This window comes from Phascolarctos cinereus, unplaced genomic scaffold (assembly GCF_003287225.1).
Source record: "Phascolarctos cinereus isolate Bilbo 61053 unplaced genomic scaffold, phaCin_HiC Scaffold_4;HRSCAF=312, whole genome shotgun sequence".
NCBI classification, from domain to species: Eukaryota; Metazoa; Chordata; class Mammalia; order Diprotodontia; family Phascolarctidae; genus Phascolarctos; species Phascolarctos cinereus.
In genome coordinates this window covers 395470273-395495831 of record NW_027555847.1, presented here as the reverse complement: position 1 = coordinate 395495831, position 25559 = coordinate 395470273, and the positions used below count along the sequence as shown (strand labels likewise).

At 38.2% G+C, this 25559-nt stretch overlaps 1 protein-coding gene across 6 annotated transcripts in view; it reads left to right on the top strand.

The window, feature by feature from the left end:
• The window catches only part of SLC12A7 (solute carrier family 12 member 7), a 325942-nt gene that overhangs the window by 224191 nt on the left and 76192 nt on the right, over window positions 1-25559 (top strand). For all 6 annotated transcript variants that reach the window (XM_078153300.1, XM_078153298.1, XM_078153302.1 and 3 more), the window contains exons 6-13: window positions 2037-2167; window positions 8179-8420; window positions 10859-11070; window positions 12865-13032; window positions 18859-18957; window positions 19492-19549; window positions 20127-20301; window positions 23462-23580. In XM_078153300.1, coding sequence (XP_078009426.1) covers window positions 2037-2167; window positions 8179-8420; window positions 10859-11070; window positions 12865-13032; window positions 18859-18957; window positions 19492-19549; window positions 20127-20301; window positions 23462-23580 — 1204 coding nt within the window. The remainder of the gene's footprint in view (window positions 1-2036; window positions 2168-8178; window positions 8421-10858; window positions 11071-12864; window positions 13033-18858; window positions 18958-19491; window positions 19550-20126; window positions 20302-23461; window positions 23581-25559) is intronic.

The following is a 25559-nucleotide window of genomic DNA, read 5'->3' as shown; positions in this document are numbered from 1 at the left end:
ATGAGGTGAAGCAAAAGGGATTTGGTAGCTCTTTACTTGGTTGTTTTTTGGAGTTGAGTGGTCACGGGTCCCTCATTCCCCACTAACTGGACTGTCTGTGTTACTGGTTTTGTCTTTTCCTTCACATTTGGTAGTGATTACTGTTCTGTGAATGTTGCCATATGTGGTACATCAGTATCCTAGCATGGTCTTCCTGGGGCTTAGGTCGGTTCTTTGAAGGGGACCCTTGAATTCTAGTAGTAATTTGCCTTGCATAATTGGTATGGCTCTTCCTGACCCCAGTGATCTCACTGTCTCCCAGTTCTATAGTATGTGAACACCAAATGCCCTGCTTCCTGATGTTTTCTTAAACATTTCTCTTGAAGAGCACTTAATGATTTCTTATTCCAAATGGACCATTTTGGTGTTTCTTAAGTATATAAAATGATTCATGTAACTTAGGCATGTTTTATGACAAGCCCCCCTATTCAGATACCACTTTTAAATGTGCAGCTTGTGTCCTATTAAATAAGACAGCAATTCATTCTAATCTAAAGAATATTTTTAGACCAGCCTATTTTTAGCTATTTAAAGCTTAAATGCCCTTGTCTTTATGGAAAGGTTACATTTTCTAAATGAACTAGCATTGTTCAGCTTGAAGTTTTTATTTCCCGACAGAACTGTTAATTGCTCTGAAACCCAACCATTTATTTTCTTTGAAAGTTTTAATAAATCGTATTCATGTGGGTGGTGGGTGGTGGTTGTGTGTTGTATGGTGGGTGTGTGTCAGGCGTGTAGATGAGGGCAGGAAGGAAAAGTGAGATGTAAAATGTTTTGAAAACAAGTGGCATTAAAAAGTTAATTTAACTTCTAGTGACTGGATGAGAAGGTGGCATTCATAAAAACCACCATATGGTTCTTGCTTTTCTTCTATGGATGGCACATTGAGAGGAGGGCTGCCTTAATAATAATTAGCTAGCATTTTTACAGTGCTTAACTAGTGCTATCTCATTATCTTCATAATCCCGGGAAGTAGGTGCTATTATTATACTAATTTCACAGACAAGGTAGACAAAGGTGAAATGATGTCCCAGGGTCACACAGCCACTAAGTGTCTGAGACCTCATTTGAACTCAGGTCTTAATTATATTATTATTTTTTGGGGGGGGGGCTGGGCAGTGGGGTTAAGTGACTTTGCCCAGGGTCACACAGCTGGTGAGTGTCAAGTGTCTGAGGCTGGATTTGAACTCAGGTTCTTCTGACTCCAGGGCTGGTGCTCTATCCACTGTGCCACCTAGCTGCCCCTACTGCTGCATTCATAAAGAAGCACAGTGGTGACTTATACCAATTCTTACTGATTTGAGGCAGATTTTGCAGCCCAGCAATAATAAGAAAATTGGTCTGTTATAAGAAATGTTATTTATATCTTTGGGAAGTGCTGTGAATTTATAGGGCATTCTCAGTATTCTCTTCACAGTTAATTTGCCAATTTTAACTGGGACACAGAACATTCTGTTGAACCAAGAACCAAATCACAAAGACAAGCATTTTATTTTGCTTTTTAGACATTAATAGTATTCTTTAAAAAAAATCAGTCAAGCAAGGTTTTTCTAGTTCCTAAAATGATATGCTGGAAAAGGCTTCTAAGGAATACGGAGGTTAACAGCATGCATGTTTTGCCTGCAGCAAAGGTTATTTTAGTGAGGGGCTTTTTTGGTTTGAGGTTGCTTTATCATTTTGAGGCTTAGAGTAGGAGCCTGTGGTGGGGTATAACAAACATCTCAGGGGTTTAATGTTCTTTAATAGGACTAGTTTTAATATATTTACCTGTGTGTGTTCAATTGCCTTTCGTTTTAATTTAGGCAAGAATATGCAAGATTATAATTGAGGCTCAATTTTAAAAAAATGTTCCTTCAGTCTCTTTTCTTGGAACCCGAACCCCCTTTTCACAGGGAGAGCAGAATTGCCCTCCCCATTTGTTGTCACTTCAGCCTTCAGTCACTCTGTAAACACAAATTGCTGATTTAGTCTTATTTTTTTCCCCTTACTTTTTTCAGCTGGAGGCTCATACTACATGATCTCAAGAGCCTTAGGTCCTGAATTTGGAGGGGCAGTCGGACTCTGTTTCTATCTGGGCACCACTTTTGCAGGAGCCATGTATATTTTGGGGACAATTGAGATTTTTTTGGTAAGTCTTGGTTGGTTTATGTTGAAATGCATTTTCTTTCTGTCATTGTGGTCAGTTGTTTAAAAGCCATCAGCCTGTTTATGAGGACTAGGATGTAGGGGCTGGACCTGTAATTTCATCGCTATAGATAACTTCCAGGTAAGGAAAGCCTCTTGACCAATGCAGGCATGCCTAACGAAGAGTTTAAGGGACTTGCCCAGGGTCACACAGTGCCCAGCACATAGTGAGTACCTAATAAGTACTTCTTGACTTGGAACAGTCCGTTGTATGTTACAGGCAGGACTTGAGCCCATGCTGTCCCAAGGACAGCCTCCTATTTTTAACACCACACTGCCTGGCCGTTCTTTTAAAAGAAGTCACCGAAAGTCACGAGCCATTTGTTTAGAAGATTGCTGATTATGAAACATCCTCTAATCCCCCACTATAGTCATTAAACTTGAAGCCACACTTTTCGCTGTTGCCCTCAGCTGTTTTACTGCCCCCGCCGCGGCTCTGCGCTTTTCCAAGATCTTTAGTTTGAGGCTATGTCGAGAGACATGAGTTTTGGAGGAAAGGTGAGTTCTGTGTTGGTCATGTTGAGTTTGAGACACCTGTGGGATGGCATCCAGTTTGGACTGTCTGATAACTAAGTAGTCGCTTGTATGACTAGGACTCGGGGGAGAAGCTAGGGTCTCTCTCCAGGGCTTATTTCTGGATGCGGGGGGCAGTCATTTGCTTCACGATGATCATTGCACTCAAGGGCTCTCACAGAGGTCAGCGAGTATAGAAAACAAGTCTGCTGAAGTTGGGTTAGTGGGAAGGTGTGAGTTCTCAGCCATTTCTTGAGGGCTGCCAAAGTGATTCCTTCATCCGCGCTGGAAATCTTCCAAGTCTTTCCATCACGGCGACAGGGCCTAGAGATTCCTCATCTCTTGATGGTTTTGTCTGCTATCAGTAGATTCACTCTCCCCCTCTCTCCTCCAAAACACAAGACAAAACAAAGTTTTGTCCAAAAATATGGTTTTTTAAAAATTTAATTTTTTAAAATTAATTTTGATGTATCAACAATCACTTCCATATGTTTTTGAGTTTAAAATTTTTCTCCCCCATCCTCCCCCCAAATGTGGTTTTAATTAAATTAGAACATTAGGTCCATCTCTGCAGGGATTAGCTGCTAAGTTTAACCACCCAGGTGGGCTGGCTTGTTTTGAGGAGGAAGAAGGAGAGGCATGAGGAATGTTGGGAAACAATTACCAACAGTTTCTACTGATTTCATTAAGAATTTGAACTAAATCTAGCATGTTCTGTAAGTCAGTGATAAACTTCCACTCATCCAGTGTCTCTTTGACTTAGTTCCTTCTTTCTAACCCTTCCAAATCCCTATTCTTTCCTCTATGGCTGCTTAAGAAATTAGGTTACAGTTTGGCTTAGCAGTTGGTTATTTTAGATGAGATTTTCATGCCTTCAAATGCAGGGGAGGGACAGAAACCTTAATCTGTATAGTCTTCTTTGGTGATATGTGAGCTAGCCTCTGAACACCATAAGTTGGAGTTCAGGGACCCCTTCTGGTTGTTCATGAGGTCAAAACTTTTTCATCATTATAAAAGGACATTTTAATTTCTAGTTCAGTAAATATCAGTAGATATAATCCACAAAGTAAAAACAAGGAGTTATAATTTTTTATCATAAAAGCTAATTTAGGGGGTCTGTAGTAATTTTTAAGTACCTAAAGTTGTTCTGAGACTAACGATTTTGAGAACTGCCTTCTTGATATTTCCACTTGGAGACCACCCTCTTCCCACCTGCTCATCCCTTCCTTCAGTATGTTAAAATTAAACTTGTTCAAAATGAAGTGATCTACACCTTCTTCTCCTGCCTTCACCTCTAGAGCTACTCCAGCTTTCCCTCAAAACAAAAACAGTAAATCAGAAAAACAACCCGCCTAGTTCTAGGTCTTTCTCCACATGCTTTAAATCACTTGAGTGTAGACCCTACACACACACACACACACACACACACACACACACACACACACACACAAAATAGTGTAAGCTAAGCTATAGGATAGAATGTTTTAATGTCTAAAAAATGTCTTAAAATTGCATAAAATGTTTGGAAGTTAAGAGGGACTACTTCAAAACTTCATTCTGTGACTTTGTTAATGTGGGTCCTTCTGCCATAGACACAAATCATACTTGTCTGGGGCTTTAGTTACTATGGCCAGAAGCGTCATCATCCTTAAGTGGTGAACCCTCTTGGACTTAGCTAGGTTAGTACTTGGAAAACTGTCATACCATCTGTCACTAGGGCCCAAGCTTGCACACTTTGCTAGCTTATTAAGACCTGTTCAAGTTTGGGTTCCACTGTCATAGCATTGAGAAACTCAGTTTTGCCTCCATGCATATCATGATGACTTAGTAGACTTAAAATAGACTTAAAGATTAATGATTAGAAGGCTTGAATGCACTAATAACCAACAAAATGTATGGGTATAGGATTTATCTTTCAAAATACCATATATAGGGGCGACCATTATATGACACCAATAGAGTACTGACTCTGAAGTCAGGAGGACCTGAGTTCAAAACTGGTCACTTAACATGAGTGCACGCCCCCCCCCAAAAAAAAAGTTGTTTAAAAAAATGTTTCATTGTTGGATTAATTTATTGTCTATGTGTGACTATCAGTAAGATGTGAATTAAAATTGCTAAATCTGAAGCAACATCTGTTAGCAGAAAGGGCACTAAATTTAATAAGAAGATCTGAGTTACAGTCCTGGCTCTACTCCATATTACGTGTGTGACCTTGGGCAAGTCCTTTTCCTCCCCAGATCTCAGTTTCTTCATCTGTAAAGTAGAAGTAGATGAAACTGGATGCCCTTCTAACTCAGAAATTCTGTGACTCAAGACTAAGTCAGTGGTAGAGAGTGAGTGTTAAATGTCAGGCTCTAAATAAAAGGCAGCCATCTAACTTCTAGGCAGTGGAAGGCAAACTTCAGCTGTGATATATCGTTAATGAGCCAGTGGACATGTAAAATTAAGGTCATATTTAGGATGAGACATGTCACCCCTTAACAGCACGGTGATGGACTCAAGTCGCAGAAAAAGGTACACAATCTGGGACGTGACCACTGAGTGGATTAATTTTGCTTGACTATGTTTAATTATGAGAGTTTTTAAACCCCAGTTTTTCATTGGGTCGGGGATTGGGAGAAGAATACTTTTTAGCAGTAGTGATGCCAGGAAAAAAAGAAGAGGACCATTGAAACATTTTAAAAATGCACAGAAGAGAACAGAAGGAAAACTCACACATACAGGACAGTTTTAAAAAGGTTGGAGATGAGCAGGCAGTGAATTCCAGGTATGTAGGATGGTCAGTACAAAGTCATGGAGACAAATTCCTTTCAGAATTCATATCCTCATACCCTCCCACATAGGGACATATTCTCTGTAGCAACTTTACAGAAACAACAAGATGGAGCTAGTGTACCCCAGTATATGGGTGCATGAGATAGTCTTGGTTATATATCTTTGATAGCTTTGATAGCCAGTTGGTTGAGCTCTGTCAGGGCCATTAGCCTTGTCTTTACTGTGTAATTTGGTATCTCTGAAACTCAGTTTTCCCATCTGTAAATGGGAATTCACTCACACCCTTCCATACTGGTTACCAGGGATAACAGTGCCAAACCTGAGTCTGGAAGACCTGAGTTCAAATGTGGCATTATAATTACTAGCTATGTTACCCTTGGCAAATCACTTGACTTTTGTCTGCCTCAGTTTCTTCATCTTGTAAATGGGGATAATAATAACTCCTACCTCTCAGGGTTGTTGTGAGATTCAGATGAGATAATAATTATAATGTACTTAGCTACTACTACTACTAACTACTACTACCACTATTAATGGTGTTATTCTATTACAATAAGTTTTAATTATTACAGTTAAGTCACAAATATACAGTTCCCCTCCTTGTAACAAGATAATATGGAGAAGGAGAGAGATCATTCATTAATACTTTGAGGGGGCGGGGTTTGGAATCAGGGAAGGTATCATAGGGCAGGTGGCGTGTGAACTGAGGGGAAGCTTTCAGAGAGGCAGAGATAAGGAGGAAGAAATACATTTTTGGCATTGGGGTGGCTTGTTCACATCAGCTGAAGCATGACATGGAATATCTAATTTAGAGAATTACTTGTAGCCCAACTGGCCTAGAATTGAAGAGTACATGAAGAGGAATGATATGAGATTTAGGCTGGGGGGGGGGGAAATAGTTTGGAGCCACATTGTGGAGGTCCCAGAGGGCTTAGCCTGAGAATTGTATTTAATCTTAGTAAGGACAGAGGGAAGCTTTGAGCACAGTCATATGCCCAGGCTTGAACCTTAGAATATTTTAGCTACTATGAGTAGAGGAAGAAATGGGAAGTGGTGAAGACTGTGGAAGCAAGAAGCCTCTTAAAATAGTCTATGAAAAAGTTTGGTAAGGGTCTGAATTTAGGGTGGTAACTGTGTGAGAGAGAGTGAAGATGATAGAGGTAGGAGATGTTGTGGAGGTCTCTTTGATAGGACTTAAGATTGTGAATTTCTGTGAAGCCCACCATCATAATCCCAGTTACCCACTGTGTCTGATATATTGTTGGTAGTACCATGCTGGGCCCATAGGAAAAACTTAATAAATGCATTTTGTACATACAGGGAAAGATGTAGGGCAAATGTCACTGCAACAGTCTAGTGGGGATGATAAAAGGTACAGATGAGCCCATACGTGCCTAAATGAAGTGCAAAATGCTATTCAAATGAAGCAGAGATTATTTACCCATTTAAGATCAGAGCAAGTTTCTTGGTGGAGGTAGTGTTGGAGTTGATTTTGTATTTTTATTTTTTTATTTTACTTTTTGGTGAGTCAGTCTGGGTTAAGTGACTTGACCAGAGTCACACAGCTAGTAAGTGTTATGTATCTGAGGCTGGAGTTGATTCTTTTTTTTTTTAACTTATTTTGATTTATCAGTAATCACTTCCATATTCTTTTGTTGAAAATTTTTCTACACCTTCTTCCCCCCCACCCTCCCCAAGATGGCACACGATCTGATGTAGGCTTTACATTTACGTTCCTATTAAACATACTTTCACATTAGTGAAGTTGTAAAGTAAAAATTAAAACCAATAGGAGGAACCATCAGAAAGATGAAACAAAATTCAACAGAAGGTAAAAATAAGTGATAGCGATTCGACTTCCATAGTTCTTTCTTTGGATGTGGACAGCATTTTCCATCCTGAGGCCTCTGGAGATGTCGTAGATCCTTGTAATACTGAGAAGGGTTCAGTTTAACAATATTAGTCATAGCATAACGTGGCTGTTATTGTGTAGAAAGTCCTCTTAGTTCTGCTCACTTCACTCAGCATCAGACCATACAAGTCTTTCCAGGTTTTTCTGAAGTCAGCCTGTTCATCATTTGTTATAGCACAATAGTATTCCATTACATTCATATACCACAACTTGCTGAGCCATTCCCCAACTGATGGGCATCCTCTCAATTTCCAATTCTTTGCCACCACAAAAAGAGCTGCTGTGTATATTTTTGTACATATGGGTCCTTTTCCCATTTGTTTGATCTCTTTGGGATATAGCCCTAGAAGTGCTATTGCTGGATCAAAGGGTATGCACATTTTTGTAGCCCTTTGGACATAGTTCCTGGAGATGATTCTTGAGGGATGGATAAGCTGTCACCAGGTAGAAATTAAAGATGAGTGGATTTTTTTTAACAGATGGGAATTTGAGTCAGAAAAGACTGTTAGGTATAGCTCCCTTCCTCCTTTTTTTCCCTCTAATTTTTTTTTTTGACCAGTCAATGATCAGCTTTTTGTTTAGAAAACTTAATTGATGAAATTAAGGTCATAGGACACCCCCACCCCCCTGAAAATTTGCATGTTTGGGGTGTGTCCAGCTTATCAGGATTGAAAAACTTTATCTTTTGAAAGGGAAGAAAAAGTGTACTTCCAAGAAATTTCACGTGAATGTGTTTTTTTGCCTTCCTGCAGACTTATATTTCTCCAAGTGCTGCTGTGTTTCATTCCAAAGACATGGAAGGAGAAAGCAGAGCCATGCTCAACAATATGCGAGTTTATGGGACGTGCACACTTGCCTTGATGGCCATGGTGGTGTTTGTCGGTGTAAAATATGTCAACAAGCTTGCTCTGGTGTTTCTGGCCTGTGTGATCCTCTCGATTCTTGCCATTTATGCTGGTGTCATCAAGAGTGCTTTTGATCCCCCGGACATTCCGTAAGATGCCCTCATCCTTGCTGGAAGTGTATTACACTGTGTTGAGTAGTTAGCCTGAGATCTAAATTACTTGATGTGTGATGTGGTCCAGTCCTGCCTGCTTTTGGAAATTTTTCATTGTTCTTGCACACTTAGGAGTGTGTTCAAGCTTCCATGAATCTTCTTGTGTTGATTAACATGTATGTCTTCAGGTTTGTGGGGTTTTTTGGGGGGTGGGGGAGAGAGAAGGAATTCCTTCAGTGTCATTCTCCTGGACCACCAACTTTTTTTCCAGTTAGTTATGTGCCTTGGATTTGTTATCATTGTGATTTTTATTTGTGATATTTATTGTAAACAAAAGAGAGTTGAAGGAGTTTTAAAATATTTTTTTGCCATTATTTTGTTTTGATGTCTTAAAAGGATGAGGACTATTTGTCTTTAAAGAACCAAGTATGAATAGCCTTGTTAGGGTTTGAAGGATTTGGTCATCCAAGATCAGTACTAGCATAGCTCCAGATGCTGCCAATCCATCAGTCAATAAATAAAAGCTTCATTAGGGTTTTTTAGATTGATATTTTTTATAGTTATATATAACTAATGTAGTTTTATATAACTATTGATATTTTTTATAGTTAGATATCTTTTTTCTTATGTTGATCAAGTTTAATTTCATTAATCCACTTAAAAATTACACTTCAATTTAACATATTGCTAAATTAAATTTGAGGTAGCTGGGTGTCACAGTGCCAGTCCTAGAGTCAGGAAGAGTCATCTTCCTGGGTTCAGATCTGGCCTCAGACCTTACTAGTTAAGTGACCCTGGGCAAGTCCCTTAACCCTGTTTGCCTCAGTTTCCTCATCTCTAAAAAGAGCTAGAGAAGGAAATGGCAAACTACTCTAGTCTCTTTGCCAAGAAAACCCCAACTGGGGTCACAAGGAGTCAGACATAACTGAAAAACAACTGAACAACATTATAGTTGGATAAAGTGATTTTTCAGAGTACTTGTGATCAACAGTGGTAAGTGAGATTGATTGTTATCTTGATTCTCTAGAGAAGAGATTTTCTGGATCTTCAGGTCAGCATTCTTTGTTGACTAGAATTACTGATTTAAGCTGATAATGGTATCATTTTAATTTTCACCTTGGCATTCTCTGTAAGGACCTGTGATCCGTAAGTTAAATGTAGGAATATGCTGTAGATATGTGGGGCTGTTTGCAGTGACAGTATCCAGGAAGCTAAGTAAGGGCCATACAGGTCAATAGTGTAATAGATCTGGGGAAGAAGAGAAGGGCTTTTTTTTTTTAACAGAATGGAGAAAACTAGTTTTTATTTAGAAAGATGTTTGTGTAGAGAGAGAAATATTTGAACTTTTCGTAGTCAATAAACAGTTCAGCTACTGTAGTAACAAGCACTGGGCAGAATCCTCTTTCATCTCATCTTTATAGTATGGAAGTGTAGAGGCAGCAGGTAGCATGCTAGGATATCCTTGGAGACAAAAAGACTCAGGTTTACACCTTGCCCCTTTCTGTACTTTACTATTTACCTGCCTCTCAGTGCCTTTCAGTTAATTCTGTAAGACTTTGTACAGTATGGTTGAGTTACCTGTCTGCAATTGATAGAAAGAATTTCTTTCCTCGTAGTGAATTGCCCCATTTTGACAAAAATCACAGGCTTAAACCAAAAAACTCTAAGGAACAAACAGGGCAGTAATACTGAGTACCTGCTGATTAAGAAAAGGTTATCCCATTAATCCATATTAAAACTTTAAAGTATATTCAGGAAGCAGGGAAGAGAGGAAAGGGAACAAGCATTTAAATAGCACCTACTGTGTGTCATGCACTGTGCTAAGCACTTTACAAATATCTCATTTGATCTTCACAAAAACCTGTTACCCTTGTTTTATATTTGGGGAAACTGAGGCAAATAGCAGATGGGTGACTTGCCCAGAGTCATACAGCAAGCAAGTATCTGAGGCTAGATTTGAACTTAAGTCTCCCTGCCTCCAAGTTCAGTGTTTTATCCAGCGTGCCTTCCAGGCTCCTTAGAAGTAGCAATGGCTTTTCTCTTACAGAAATTCTTTTCAAATTTCATTTCACTTAGGGTAGGCTTGCATAGCATGCAGCCTGTGTGCTGCTTGTGGGCTCGCCAAAAGATTTCGGGGACTTATGAAAAATAGAGAGGATGTAAAACAGGTCTGCACAGTATACTGTCTGCAGGATGCTTGGTGGTGGGTCACCTGTTGTGTGGGCCTGGCTTAGGGTCACCTAGATTTGAGAATTTAAAGATCATAGAGTGTGTGTGTGTGTGAGTGTGAGTGAGTGAGGGAGAGAGAGAGAGAGTGTGAGGGGGAGTCTCATGTTGAAATTTGCTATATGATGCATTCCCTGTGGTTTTGGCCAATAAAGGAAAGGAGACAAGATCTACCACATATTCTTCTAATTGGCTTTCATTCTGTTTAGAGTTTGTCTTCTTGGGAACCGCATGTTATCAAACCACGACTTTGATGTCTGTGCTAAAGTTCGAATCGTAAATAATCAAACGGTAACAACACGCCTCTGGGGACTCTTCTGCAACAGCTCTACGCTTAATGCCTCATGTGATGATTACTTTTATGAAAACAATGTGACTGAAATTCAGGGTATTCCAGGGATTTCCAGTGGCATCATACTAAGTAAGTTTAGAAAAAAATTGAATTAAACTATTTGGAGAAGGAAAGGAAGGAATGATGGATAGAAAGGAAAAAGGAAGGTAGATTGACAATAGGAATACAGCTATCCCCTCTGATTTTCTGCATTAGCTTTTTTCTTCCAGTGAGATAAACTAGTAACCTCATCAAGGTTTAAAATGGAGAATTAGATAGAAATCCCCCCCCCCCTTTTTTGGTGAGGCAATTGGGGTTAAGTGACTTGCCCAGAGTCACACAGCTAGTGAGTGTTATATGTCTGAGGCCAGATTTGAACTCGGGGTCCTCCTGACTCCAAGGCTGGTACTGTATCCACTGCTGTTGCCCGCAACCAGATTGTACACCGAACGGAGAGGCGTGAAATAACTTATGACATGGGCCAGGCGGAGTAGAATTACTGACTCAGTTTATTCATCTGAGGGCACAGAATATATAGGGAAGATCTAGCCTAACTTCAAAGAGTCCTCCCTGTGAGATAGTCCCCAGAACATCTGCTGAGGATGTAACAATCATGAATTTCCTCCTTATCAGGGTTTCTAGATTGGGCTGTAGATTCCAAGGTTTTCCCAGGCGCCTAGGTGCCACCTGCATAGAGGAGTAAATATGTAAACCTAAGGTTCAGAGAGAGAGAAGGGATGTCTCAGAGACCTCTTTATCAGGAAGGAATTTGGGGAGCTGTACCACTTAATCCCTGAGCCCTTTGGGGTGAAAGCCTGAGCAGAGGTCAAACTCTGCCTTGGATCTTAAACCCTTATCAGACTCTTAAGATCGGCCCTCAACACACTGCGCTACATAGCTGCTCCAAAACCCCATTTCTTAAATATGCATCCTATATTTAAACTGAATACTGCCGTGTTTCATATTAGTGTTCCATCAATTGAGTATGTATTGTTTTGAATCAAATCCTAGAGGCCAATGGACTACTTATTTTACATAGAAAAAACAGACATAGAGGTTAAAATTCACAGCTATGTCTGAAATGAGATTTGAATTCAGGTCTTCTGACTCTGTCCATCACATCAAGGCCCCTTCCAACTCAAAATCTGTGAGCCTACATTTGATATCATATCTGATATCAAGCAACCTAGTTGGGAACAAATGAAATAGCTGAAGAGCTATACAGAACTATATACTGTCATATGATCGACTCTTTGAAGCAAAATCATTGTGACCAGGAAAAATAGGAACAGGCTTCATGGGACATATGTAGGGTTTGAAAGCAGGGTAGGATTTTATATGATAGAGTGGGGCCTTCTAGGTGAGGAGGAAACAGCATGAATGAAGCTTTTTAGACCAGTCTGCTAAGTCTAGGAAGAAGAGCACTGGGCCAGTGGTAGCTTGTGGCTTGGGGAAGGTTTTATTCTTTGGGTCTCAGCTTCCATGTCTGAGTAGGACCCAGTGTAGGAAGGGGCTTGAAAGCCAAGTGGATGAATCTAAAGTTGATGTGTTGTAGACAGACTATTGGAGTGGGGGAATAGTATCACTGAAATATTTAGTGCAAGACCAGGCATAGATTTTATTGATGGGATTGGATGAGAACTATTTTAAGTTGACTTCTCAGAAATCAGTTCTCTGTATTAAAAAAAAAAAAGAAATAATTTTAGGAGCTTTGTTTTTAGTCTCTGTTGTCTTACCTGTAGAATGTCTTGCTTTGTTTTGTACTACCAAAGGCTTGCCACAGTCAAGTCCAGATGATTCCTTCAAGGCCGTAACTGAGTTCCAAGTCGTAAGAATCACATTTTATAAGAGAGCACAGATAACTTTTTTTTTTTCTGTTTACAGAAAATCTGTGGAGCGCTTATACAGATAAGGGAGCATATGTAGAAAAGAAAGATATGCCTTCACTTCCTGTGCCAGAGGAAATAAAAACTAGCAGCCTACCTTATGTATTGACGGACATCATGACCTACTTTACGATGTTGGTAGGAATTTATTTCCCATCTGTGACAGGTAACACATTCTTTCATTTGGAGGCTTTCTGTTATTTCTTTTTTCTTTTTTGCCTTTTTTTGGGGAAAAGATTGGGAGGAAGGCTGTTGTGAGATTACAGAACTTCTTTCCTTACAAATAAAGTAGAACTTTTGTTGAGCACATATGAGATCAGTAAAAGGTGGGTCTCAGGCTTAAGCCAGTGGTCTGGGAAGTTCTTTAAAAAAAGCATTTTGAAAAAAAATTTCCATTTCATTGTTTTCTTTGTAATCCTATGTATTTTATGCATTTAAAAACATTCTGAGGAGTCCATAGATTTCACCAGACTGCCAAAGGGCTAGGTGATGTTGAAGGTTCCTTCCAGCTCTGCCCCTGAAGTGCTTTGTCCATAGTCAAGGCTAAAGGAGCCTCAGAGCCTTGGGGAAGTTAGAAAAACAGCTAGCTAGATAAGTTACCCGAATTACATTTTCTGAAGTGATTTTATTAAATTCTTAAATTTTTTAAAATTAAAAAAATTCTTTAAAGAAAGGAAGAATAAGAAAAAAACATTTAGATGATAGTCAGCTGAAATACTGTTTCTGATTTCCCTAAATCTTTTAGGGAAGGGGAAAACATTTAGTATTGGGGAAGAGAATGAGTTTCAGTGTTAACTTACTCTCTCTGGTCATTTTATCACAAAGTATTATTTTATTGTGTGTCAGTGGAAATTATTTTTCAAAATTTTAAGGTAAAAATTTACATTCAATTTGGAAGGTAATCTACCAGTTAAAATTTTATTTTATTTTTTAATTAAATTTTATTTTGGGAGGCAGGGTTAAATGATTTACCTGGGATTACAAAGCTAGTAAGTGTTGTCAGAGGCTACATTTGAATTCAAGTCCTCCAGGGCTGGTGCTGTATCTACCACAGAGTTAAATTTATCTTAAAGGCAGTGGCTGAAAAGGAATTTTAGCTACTGGGATAGCCCAAGTTTTCAGCATTAGAAACAACTGTATCTATCACAAAAGTGTTCCAAAATGTTTCTCTTCTTGAATGTCATGAGAATGATTTGTAGCACAGAATCTGCCACTCCAGGCATTCAGTTTCATCTTTTGGGGGTGTAGAAGATTAATTCTTAGAAGCAAAAAATGGAAAAAAAAAGTTTTGAATCAAAGCTCAGCCTACTCCAAAGGGTGTTATGATGGAAAATGCTATCTTCATCCAAAGAAAGAACTATGGAATTTGAATGCAGATTGAAGCATACTATTTGCTAATTTTTTTTCTCTTCTGTTTAGTTTTGTTTCCTCTTTCTGGTAGTTCCTCCTATTGATTCTAATCTTGCTTACAACATCACTAATGTGAAAATATGTTAAAAATATGAAAATATGTAATAGTAATGTATATGTATAGCCTATATCATATTGGGGAGGGTGGTGGGGAGGAAGGGGGAGAAAAATTTTAAACTCAAAAGCATGGAAAAGGATTGTTGATAAATCAAACTAAATTAATAAAAAAAAAATTAAAAAAAAAAAGCTCAGCCCTGAAAAGGGAACCATTAGCTGTTATCCAGAAGACTCTTATCCCACTGCTCACTGAAGACTGCTTCACCTGCATACAATATAGCACACACCACTTCATCTCGTATGAAGGATTAGTTAAGCTGTAAGCAGATGGACAAACATTAACTCTCAAGGATTTGTGTATTTCTTTTCAAAGCATGCATTTCTCCCTCCCAGGACTTACCTCTGATAGAATGATGTTTTTCAGTTTTAGGGTGACTCAAGTTTAAAAGCTGGTATCCATGCATCTTTCCTTACCGCTTAATTTAGCTGTCTATAAAATGGAGTAGTTGTACTGAAGGGCCTCTGAAGTCCCCTCCAGGTCCCCTCTTAATGGTCCTGTGACATTACTTAACTTTTGAACCTTAATCTCCTCATCTACAAAATGAGAGAATTGGAACAGATGACCACCACTATTCCTTTCAGCCCTTTTCCCTATATTCTCATTACAGCCTGCTATTTTTAGTACTCTGTTGTCATCTGAAGTCATTGATAATGCTAGAGTAAATTATTTTATGATCACTGTCCAGTTAAAAGCTAGTATTTTTCATTCCAAAATCTTAATCAGTTTTATTTAAAACAACATCAACTGTATTATAAATAGTGTTGTAATTTTTTAGAGGAATATTTTGAGAGCTCTGGCAGGGACTTCATAACCCTGTAGGAATTCCCACCACTAATAATGTAAATCTCCATAATTTATAGTATTTGAGTTGCCTGGAGTATTAAGGGGCCCTAATGGAATACTGTAAATAGTGAAGCACTTACTTTATTTTTATTTTTTAAATACTTAAATTTTTTTAAATACCCAAATTAAAATTTTTAAACACCTAGATACCTAAAGTGGTATATTTTTTATTCAATATTTCTTTCTTTTCTTTTGTATTATTTTTATTTGAAGTTTTGAGTTCCGGATTCAGTCACTCTTTCCCTCCCTGCCCTCCCCGATCCCTGAGACACTAAGCAGTCAGAGATTATGCATGTAAAGCACTTATTTTAGACCTTCCACTTCTCGTTTCATGGGAATTGAAAGGGCGTATTTTGAGACTCGTTTTTCATCACAGGCTAGTGTAATGCTGCAAGAATAGCTCAGCTTTCTAATGAGCGATCTGCTTGAGTTCAATCTGTCAGTACCTCTTTCTGGTGAATGATCCTCCATGCCCCTCCATGTCCATGCGAGATTGGAAAGCTCATTAGCTTTATGTATGTTGCTTTTTGTTTTAAAAGCTCCTAGACAGCCAGAGCTCATTTCCCTCTTGTCGAAGAATATCACTGATTTTCTAAAAGACCAGTTTAGGTGAACCAGTGGTTGTAATGCTTCTACTTGGAGGCAACAAAGAGGGTTCTAAATGGGACAGGAGGTAACGTTCATCCCAGCTGCACAGTTGTTCCAGATCCTCAGGTTTGTGTAATAATCCTCATTTGATACCCCAGCATGACTGCATGTAGAAGGAGATTTAATAGCTTTGAATACATCTTATCTTCCATAAAAGGGTCAGATTAGATGAATAGCAACTAAATCCAGTGAAATGATAGTCTCCACTGGAATTTTGCCTGGCCTTTTCTGCCTGCCTTTGTCACCATGCAAATGTTCCCTTTTCTGTGAATGGAATAGTGAAACTTCTGCTGTTGTGATAAGGTGTCACTACCATTGTAAACATATGTTTAAGGAGCTTCAGGTGAGCTGCTAAGTCCCAGAGCCACCCAGCTGCTGCCATGTTCCACTAGATCTCAGCCTGGCCAAGAAGTACGCAGGTTTGAGCCCTCTCTTTATGTTACTGTAGCTGGGGGAGCTTTGTGTGTCTTGTGTCTGGCAACATTCCATCCTCTTGTCATCAGGGCAGAAAGAATAACCTAGAGACTTGGAACAAAGCTGAGTACCACTGATCCAGGCAAGTTCTACTTGGTTATTGCAAACTGAAAGAGGGAGGCTCTTAATTCTAAGTGAAAATGAAGCTTTTTCAAGTGGCGAGAACAAACATCTTCCCAAAAGCTGTCTGCATTATTCAGCACTTAATTAGGAAATAAATACAAGATGTTTCTCTCATGTTGCACAAAATCATGTTGGGTTAATAGAGAAATAAAGATGTGGAACTTAAAAATATGACATGTACACACATTTATATACATGCACATGTATATATATGCATATGCTATATATGTGCATACATATATTTACATGCAGATAGATGTACATGCAGATATACATTCACGTAGATACGACTAAGAAGCACCTTTATTGTCAGTGCCTCTTTCCTTGAAACGGACTAGATTTTTTCAGCTGCGGGTTTTTGGATCACGTATATTTTGTTTAATTTTAACCTGAAGATCTTAACCAGGGTTTGTGTTAGGGTAAGCATAAGTTGGACCAAAGAAGGTCTTATTGGACTTAGTTACTTATTTTCCTTTGGCCCTAGAGACCATTTTTGCTGTTTTTAAGGCCAGCCATGTTCACTTGGAGTTCAGGAAGAAGCAGGGATCACTTTGGTACCAGTGATATTCTAGGGGGTGTAATTAGGTGAGGGCAAAGGGGGGAGGGTTGTCCTAAGGAACTGAAATTTAGAGGTGCTACCAGCCCTTAAGCAACACAGAAACAGTTATATTTAGTTAAAACAAGAAGCTAACATCATCCTTCTCACCCAGACCCCCATATCCCTCTTGCCCTCTGCCCATTATCATTTGAAGTCATGACGCCTCTTTCCTCTGGTACAGGGCTATTAACCCTTTTTGTGTCATGGACCCCTTCTCATAACAATGTGCTTAGATACATAAAACAATGCACATGTTTATGAGGGGAACCAATTATGTTGCAATATATTTCTCAAAATATGGTTTTACTTTATTTTTTTTTTTAAGTTCATGGACTATGTCTGGTTGAGAACCTCTCCTTTGATGTGTTTTTTGCTACTTTCTCTAAGCATAAAAAATTGTTAGGGCTCTGCAGTGACCCTTTGGTTGTTCATTGCGCTTTATGGGAACTAGACAGGATATTTAAAAAGTGACATTTTAGGTAGTAGCATCAGTTAGCCCTTGCTGGAACTCCTTACCGAGAATTCCTTTTCCTTGGGCCATTCAGATTATAAACAGGGAGGCTTAAAGCTTAGTAAGATCATTCCCACTGATCAGTTAAGGGATTGTTGAGATTTGAGATAATGTTCTGGCACAGAAGAGAGTACAGTTATCCCTTCCACATTGTGAATTTCCCCATCATGGTTTCAGTATATCTGAGGTTGGCGTAAGAAGTTTAATGGGAGTTTTGGGGGAGTTTGGTGGAAGCCACAGACTTTATGTGAAGGCCGGACAAAAAGTTTAGAAACTCAGAAATGGATAAAATATGTGTATAGTATTGCATAATATCAACATATTTTATCTTTTAATACCATAACAATTCGGGCTTCTTCTCTCGCACGAAGGGGGGGCCAAAAAATTTTACATAAATTTTCTAGACCACGAGGATGCCACATCCCTAATTCCCTTGATGTGGAGGGGCTACAAAGGCAGCTGTGACTGAGTATTGATATTGAACATTAAATGAGGGAGGAGGAGTATTATCTTTCTTTTGAAAGTGTGACATTTTAATAGTATAATTTTTGTCCATGTTACTAGGAAGCTTACCTTAATTCTACTTTGCCAGTTGTATGCTTCACTACTTCATAGAATCAAAGCCATTTTGTTAGAAATTCTTTTTAAAAATGTAGTCTAAATATGAAAATGTTTTACATGGTTGCACGTGTATAACCTATATCTGATTGTTAACATCTTAGGGAGGGAGGAGGGCAAGGAAAGAGGAAGGAATAGAATTTGGAACTCAAAATTAAAAACTCAAATATTAAAAAGTTGTTTTAACGTAATTGGAGAAAAAATATATTAAAAATAATAGAAAAAATGTCTATTTCCTTGTCTACTTAGTAGATCATCTTGAACATGATTTAACCTTTATTTTGCTGTTCATTGATAATTTATTTCTGAGATGGGAGGCTTTACCTCCCTTTAACAACCTGTTTTCCCATCCCCTTGCTAGCTTATTGCCTCTGGCAGTGGCTGGGGAAGATGGATAGTCAGAATTGGTGAAATTATATGTTAAACGAGAGAAAAAAAAATCAGAATGGGGTAAGGTCCCAAAGAATAACCAGCCTGGCTTGAGTTCAGTGGTTTTGCAGATGGCAGATTGAAGTTATGTTCTGATGTGGGTGAGTTTGACCTCTGAATAAGCAAGGCATTTCTGTGGGCCCTTAATTTCAACTTAAAAGTTTGCATATCTCTCGCAGTTTATAAGATAGATGAAAATAACTAGTTTTGTCTGTTTTAGGTATTATGGCAGGTTCAAACCGATCTGGTGATTTGAGGGATGCGCAGAAATCCATCCCTACTGGGACAATTTTGGCAATCGCAACCACATCTTTTATCTGTATCCTTTGGGGAAAGATGTTAAGATATTAGATGGCTTTGTTCTGGTCTTCTTTTGTGGAATGTCAAATTTCACATCTCAATTCTCTTTGCTGATAATTTCTTTCCTAACAATTGTACTGATCGGAATCAGAATACAGATTTGTTTCCACAAGAATTTCTCAAGCCTGTGACTGTAAATTGTTGTTTTTCTAAGTATTTGGAGCAAATAGAATTATTTGTAGCATGGCAGAAAGTTATTCAATAAATTGGGGAAAAGGAGAAAAAAAATCATGAAATTTTAACACATTATTTTAAGATTAGTTCTTGCTTTTGGGGGGGGTATTGGAGATGCTGTCTAAACATTTAATAATTTAATGTTTAATAATCTTTTGGGAGTATGATATTCTGTTATGCTGTAGGGATATCTTTGGCAGTGCCTAGAAGAATTCCCTAGCTGTATAGCCAGCTCCCCCTTCTCCATAGTTTCCTTAGTTCTTGAGCTTATTTCTGTATTTTTGTTGACTTATCATTGTCCCTTAACTTACCAAAATAGATTTGTCCTGCATTGTCCTTTTTGGAGCCTGTATAGAAGGTGTAATTTTGAGAGATAAGTATGTTCATTTTAATTTTTGGTTTCTGATATGCAAACTTTGATTTCACCAAGCAAAGCAGCATTTAAATAGGAGATTGAAATCCTCTGTTGCACTTAAAAGTTGTAGTTAAAATGTTATATACCCACAATATGATATATCATGATATATTATACATCATACTATGTATACATAATATAATATATTGTATTATATTTTGCATGTGTATAACATACAGTATATATAAGATGACACAGTATATTATGTTGTATGTGATATACAGAATAATACTCTGCATATGGGTGTAATATACAATATATATACACATGTACACATATATGCGTACCCGCCTACATAAGAGTCTAATTTGAATAGTCTTCTTTTGTAGAGCCCTTAATAGCACCTTAATTCACTTTAAAATAATTTCTTCATTTGAACCAAAAGTGCTGAATCATGTCCGCATTATTAGCTATAGTTTGCAAAATGATCAAAAAAAACAGAAGTGAAAAAAATCAAGAAGTTCGTCATCTGCTTGTGTTTTGGTAAATCAAAAACCTATCACTACGAATACTCAGGCTTATCCTTTCCTCCTTTCTAGGTTTGGAGAAGCCCTGAAAGGAAATCTTGTGATTGGCATGCTGGCATGGCCATCTCCCTGGGTCATTGTCATTGGCTCCTTTTTCTCCACCTGTGGGGCTGGCCTACAGAGTTTAACAGGTGCACCTAGGCTACTGCAGGCTATTGCAAGAGATGAGATTGTGCCTTTCCTTCAGGTGAGGACAGATTTTTTTTTTAAAAGACTTTTCTCACTAACTTGGGCATGGCAGTTAGCACGCATTTATTAAGCACCAACTATGTTCCAGGCACTGTATTAAGTGTTAGTGGTGTAGAGACAAAAATGAAACAGTTCCTGCCCTCAGGGAGCTTCTTTTCTATTCAGGGAGACATAATCACATTGCTCTTCTGAAATAATTGATTTGTACTTAGGGAAAGAAACAGTAATAACCATGCTATCACATGAAACGTAGCCTCGATGGCCAAGCTGATGTTCATCAGATGTACCAGATGAACACTACAGGGAAAATAAAGATTTCTTCTTTAAGGGCATAGCTTGCCTCTGAAGGCAATCGTGTAGTGTGGGTAGTGAATTCAGTTTTAAAGAAAGCTACTAGTGATTGCTTATGTCTTCTATAAAGATGGCTTACAGAATGCATTTAACGAAAGATTTTAATCATTTTATCATTGATTGGCCAATAATAGATTGTAGCCCAAGCCTCACGTGCATTATTTGGGTTTTGTTGTCTCTGGATGAGTGTAAATAGCAATTGTTTCTCTTCTGGACAGAAACCCAGAGGTTCTTCTCTCTCCCAGATTGATTTTTTTTCTTTTTCTTTTTTTTCTTTTCTTTTTTTTTTTTTTGAGTAGGTAAAAGAGGCCAGCTTTTGCCTTATTTCTTACCTAGCCTTAAATCACTGAATGGATATTGCGTGAGACAGACTGAGACCTGGGGCAGACTTTAGCTTAAAAAGAACATGGTCTCCCACTGCATCCTGGGCCATCACCAGTTGTCTTGACTCCTGTGGAGAGAGTGGGGCTGATGACTGCGTGGCTCTGCCTCACTTAAATCCAATTCACTTGCAAGTTAAGACATCACGCTTCTGATGTCATTGCCCTCTTCAAGAATGAAGGATAAACAACAACTAAAAGACCTTGATCATTTATACTGATTACTTACAATGAAATTATTTCAGTTAGTCAGAAAAAAGCAGTATAGTCCAATTCTTCTGGTCAGTTTTCTCTCTCCCTGAAAACTCCTTGTACTTCTTAGCTTATGTGGTTATTAACAGGATCATCTCATAGAATTGTAAGATTCCGAGAACGATCTTAGAACAGAAAGCAAAGAAATAGAATTCTTTTGTTAATTTAAATAATTAATACTTAATTTAATGATTAAAGACTAATGTCTTATCTTTGGAGGCAGCTGTGGCGGAGTCATTGTTAGAAAGTTTGTAAAGAGGCCTTTGGCTTGGAATAGCTTATATATTCATTGGCCCTTCTTTTACTCCGTGAGGCTGCAGAGAGTAAGCCATACCCATATCCTCTTCTACATGGCAGACCTTCAGATATTTGAGAACTGCTGTCTTGTTTCCTCCAAACTAAACATCTGTTGTTTGTTTAGTCAATCATTGTATGATGATGTATTTTGATATCCCTTGCCATCTTTGCATTCCTTTTGGGTATACTGCATGTAAGCATCCCCTTTTATAGGACAGTACACAAAATTGAGCATGATACTTCAAATGGAGTTGACCTGTGCAAAACAAAAAACTCCTGGTTTTGAATCATATTGTTTAAATTTAAAAAAATAAATAAACTCCTGAATATTTTGTTTTTATCTTCATCACTAAAACAGCCTCCAGTGTCCCTTCTACTTGGAATTGTTTCTCTTCCAACTAAATACTGTCTTACCTTTCACTTTCAGTGAAAAGTGCCATTAATGTGTTTAGCTTTAAATGATTTAAAAAAAAATGACTGGAATATTTTGTCAATTATTTTCTGAATTTGGGATATTTTATAATTTATGTGAACCAATAAAATTTTCCTACCTGCTAAGTATCCTTTCCCCAGTAGCCAAAGATGGGTGTTAGAACTTCTGCTAAAAAAAATTTAGGTGACAACAACAATACTTGCATCTTTTAGCAGATGTTTATAGCACTTGATGGCTGTGTTCGTTCATTAGAGTAGGTAATCCCTCAACTGATATCCATTTTAATCCTTCCAGGCCTCAGGTTAAGTCCAAATTAATTTATTGTTATTTGTGTTTTTGTTGTTCAGTCGTGTCAGACTCTCTATGACCCCATGGACTATGTCTGTGCAGTTTTCTTACCAAAGATAATGTTTGCCATTTCCTTCTCCAGTGTGTCTCCATTTTACAGATGAGAAACTAAGGGCAAGTAGGGGTTAAGTGATTTGTCTAGGGCCACACAGCTAGTAAGTGTCTGAGACTGGCTTTGAACTTAGATCTCCCTGACTCCAGGTCTGGTGTTGCTATCCACTGCACCCAGTTGATTTGTTGGACTCCCCCAAATTGCCACTTGTGATCAGCCTTGTGGTTCTGATACTTTCTGAACTTAGCTGGACTTGCCCTCAGACTATAGATGTACAGTTATTACCAGCGCTAACCCTAGAGACTTCAGAGCTAGAATTTTACATTCCATTAGCATGGTCTTCAGGAACCCAAGGTCATCATTCTGCACTAATAAGGCATTGAACCAGCAGTGTAGAGGAGTGTATTTTAGGAGGAGGAGATTAACAACAACAAAATCCTTCCAAAAATGGCTGACTGATGCCACCAGCTGGATGTATATACGTTGCAGAATTATTTTTGGCTTCAAGCAGTTGCTCTTTGGCCTCAAGGAATGTTTCTATCCCGTTGATGTGTTTTGCGGCCCTTGAAGGCCAATTCCTGACCCTGGTCCCCTTTTTGCTTTGCAGATTTGAGCTTAGTACATTAATCAGCAGGCAAGAGAATACACATTGATCATCGTTCCAAACAAAATAATTTTTAGGACTACTAGTTCTGTTCCTTCCAGGGTTATTGAGGATAGCTTTTTCTTATTTTTATTGGACATTTCTTCTCAGAAGCAGCTAAGTAGTTTAGCTCTTAACATTTGGTTCCTTTTTGAGTTGTTTGGTGTTTTTTGTTGACATTTTGGGAAAATTCATTATTTGTAGTTTTTCTCCCTCACATATAACAAAACTTTAGAAAAAGTTATACGCACAAAGAGAGCTGAGCGTGCCTTTTTGTTTCAGCCCTAACTGTAAAAAAAAAAAACCCTAAAACTTTTGTTTATTAGAATGTGGACCTTTGTCATACCTCTTCAGCAAAACAGACTCAAAAATAAATATATTTATGCTCTTTACTTTAATTAGGTGTTTGGTCATGGGAAAGCAAATGGGGAGCCCACATGGGCCTTGCTCCTCACTGCTCTCATCTGTGAAATAGGAATCCTGATTGCTTCTTTGGACAGCGTAGCACCAATTCTTTCAATGTAAGTACACTTCTCAGGATGGAAGTACAGTAAATATTGTGTAAGTAAATTCCATTTGTTTGACTTTGAAAGTACTTCTCTCTTTTTCATTTTTCCACTCCCTAATTCTTTCTTCTTTAGTAATAGATATTCTGATTTTTAAAAATTTAGCACCTGAAAAAATACATTTGGGAATTCCTTATGGCCAAATCAATATGTGTTTTAAGTGCCTGATGTTTTTATGTTAGCACAGTGCTAGTTGTTGTCTTTCCCCCAAAGGGGACCAAAATGACATCACTGTGTTGGGGGGTCAGGGTACAGTGTGTCCAGCTGTGGCTGATGAGACCAGTATGAGCTTGGAAGGATCTACCACAGGTTAAGCACAAATAATCCATATTAACATTTGGAGTGTTGTAAAGATATAAAGAAGATGCTCTGTCAGGCCACAGAACTCACAGACTAACTGAGAATATGTAATGTAGAGTAGGGTAAAAAAGTCTTAACTATATAATATACAAATATATATAATATAAATTGTACAAATATATATTATACAAATATATGAAATAAACAATACATCATCTTAGGATCATATCTGTAGGCTAGAAGGGGATTTAGAGGTGATCTAGCCCTACCCCACCCCAGTTTTACAAATGAGGAAACTGAAGTCCAGACTGGTAAAGAGACTTACCCATGGTCACAGCTATGGAACCGGGATTTGAACCTGGGTCCCCTAACTTAACATTGTCTAGTTTCTGCTGCGCCACAGAGATGGTAACAACATACGGTGTGGCTCATGGCCACAAAACATATAGTGTGTGTCATGGCAGTCCTGTGCTGAGGTTATTTACTTCAGCTGTTGCCTCTTGAAGAGTAGCATTTGGATTGGGAGAGTTAGAAGGCAAGAAGTAGAAGTGGAGAAAAAGGAGTGAATGGAACCTGAATGGATCTTAACTATGCAAGTTCATGATGATCATGATGAAAGACTTTAGAAAGATTGATAAGTCACCTGAGTGTGCAGAAAGGATGAGAAAGGGGGTGAAATTGGAACAGATAGAGCAATTAAGTTATTGTTTATGGACTAGAGTGATGGCAGTCAACGTGGCCGTGTATCTGAGAGTCTTTGTAGAAGAATCACAACAGTACCTGGTATCTCCATATACAGGGAAAATCCAGGCTCTTGAGGAATGAAAGATAAGTCTAGAGGACCGGATGACGTGGGTTACTGTGAATGGAAATGTTGAACCTTAAAAGAAGAGGCTCTTTCAGCGTGAACAGGAGTTAGGTTTTGGATCTGTTATGATAGAAGTGATAGCCTATCCCAGTAAAGATTGATTGTTGGCAGCAGGAAATGAAAGGTCTGAGCCTGTGAGATAGGTAAGCATTAAAGAGAAAGAGATTTGCCAAAAAAGATTTGGTAGTGAACTCTCAGAGAGTGCATGAGTTTATTAGCCAAACTCAGGGCGTAGGGTTGCTAACCCTTATAGGTCATTTTACCCTTTGGTTTTCAGTAAACTTTTCCACGCCTCCTATTTGATAGGAATGGAAATCAGTTTTAGCATTTACCATGTACAGAAGTAATACAGTGAATTATAGAATAGAGCTGAGAATCAAAATTCGCAGAGCTAAGTTGTCATTAATGTAATTAAAACCTTTTGGAATATTTTAATTAAATATTAAATTTAATTTTATTAAATTTAATTTTATTTATTTATTTGGTAAATAAATAAATTAATGAATAAAAGCAATGTTTCCATTTCATAAAAACCTGTGTCGTAAATACTATACATTGCTTTCAAAGCAGCCTAGCTTTTCTTTGTTTCTTTGTAGGTTTTCTTTTCTCTGTATTTTATTTATCCCCTCCTCTCCTACCTCCCCTACACTAGAGAAGGCTGCAACGAAACTCTCATACAGAGAAGGTTTTTTTTTAAACATTCATTTTTCAAAAATTTTGAGTTCCAAATTCTCTCCCTGTCTTCAGTCCCCCACCAATTGAGAAG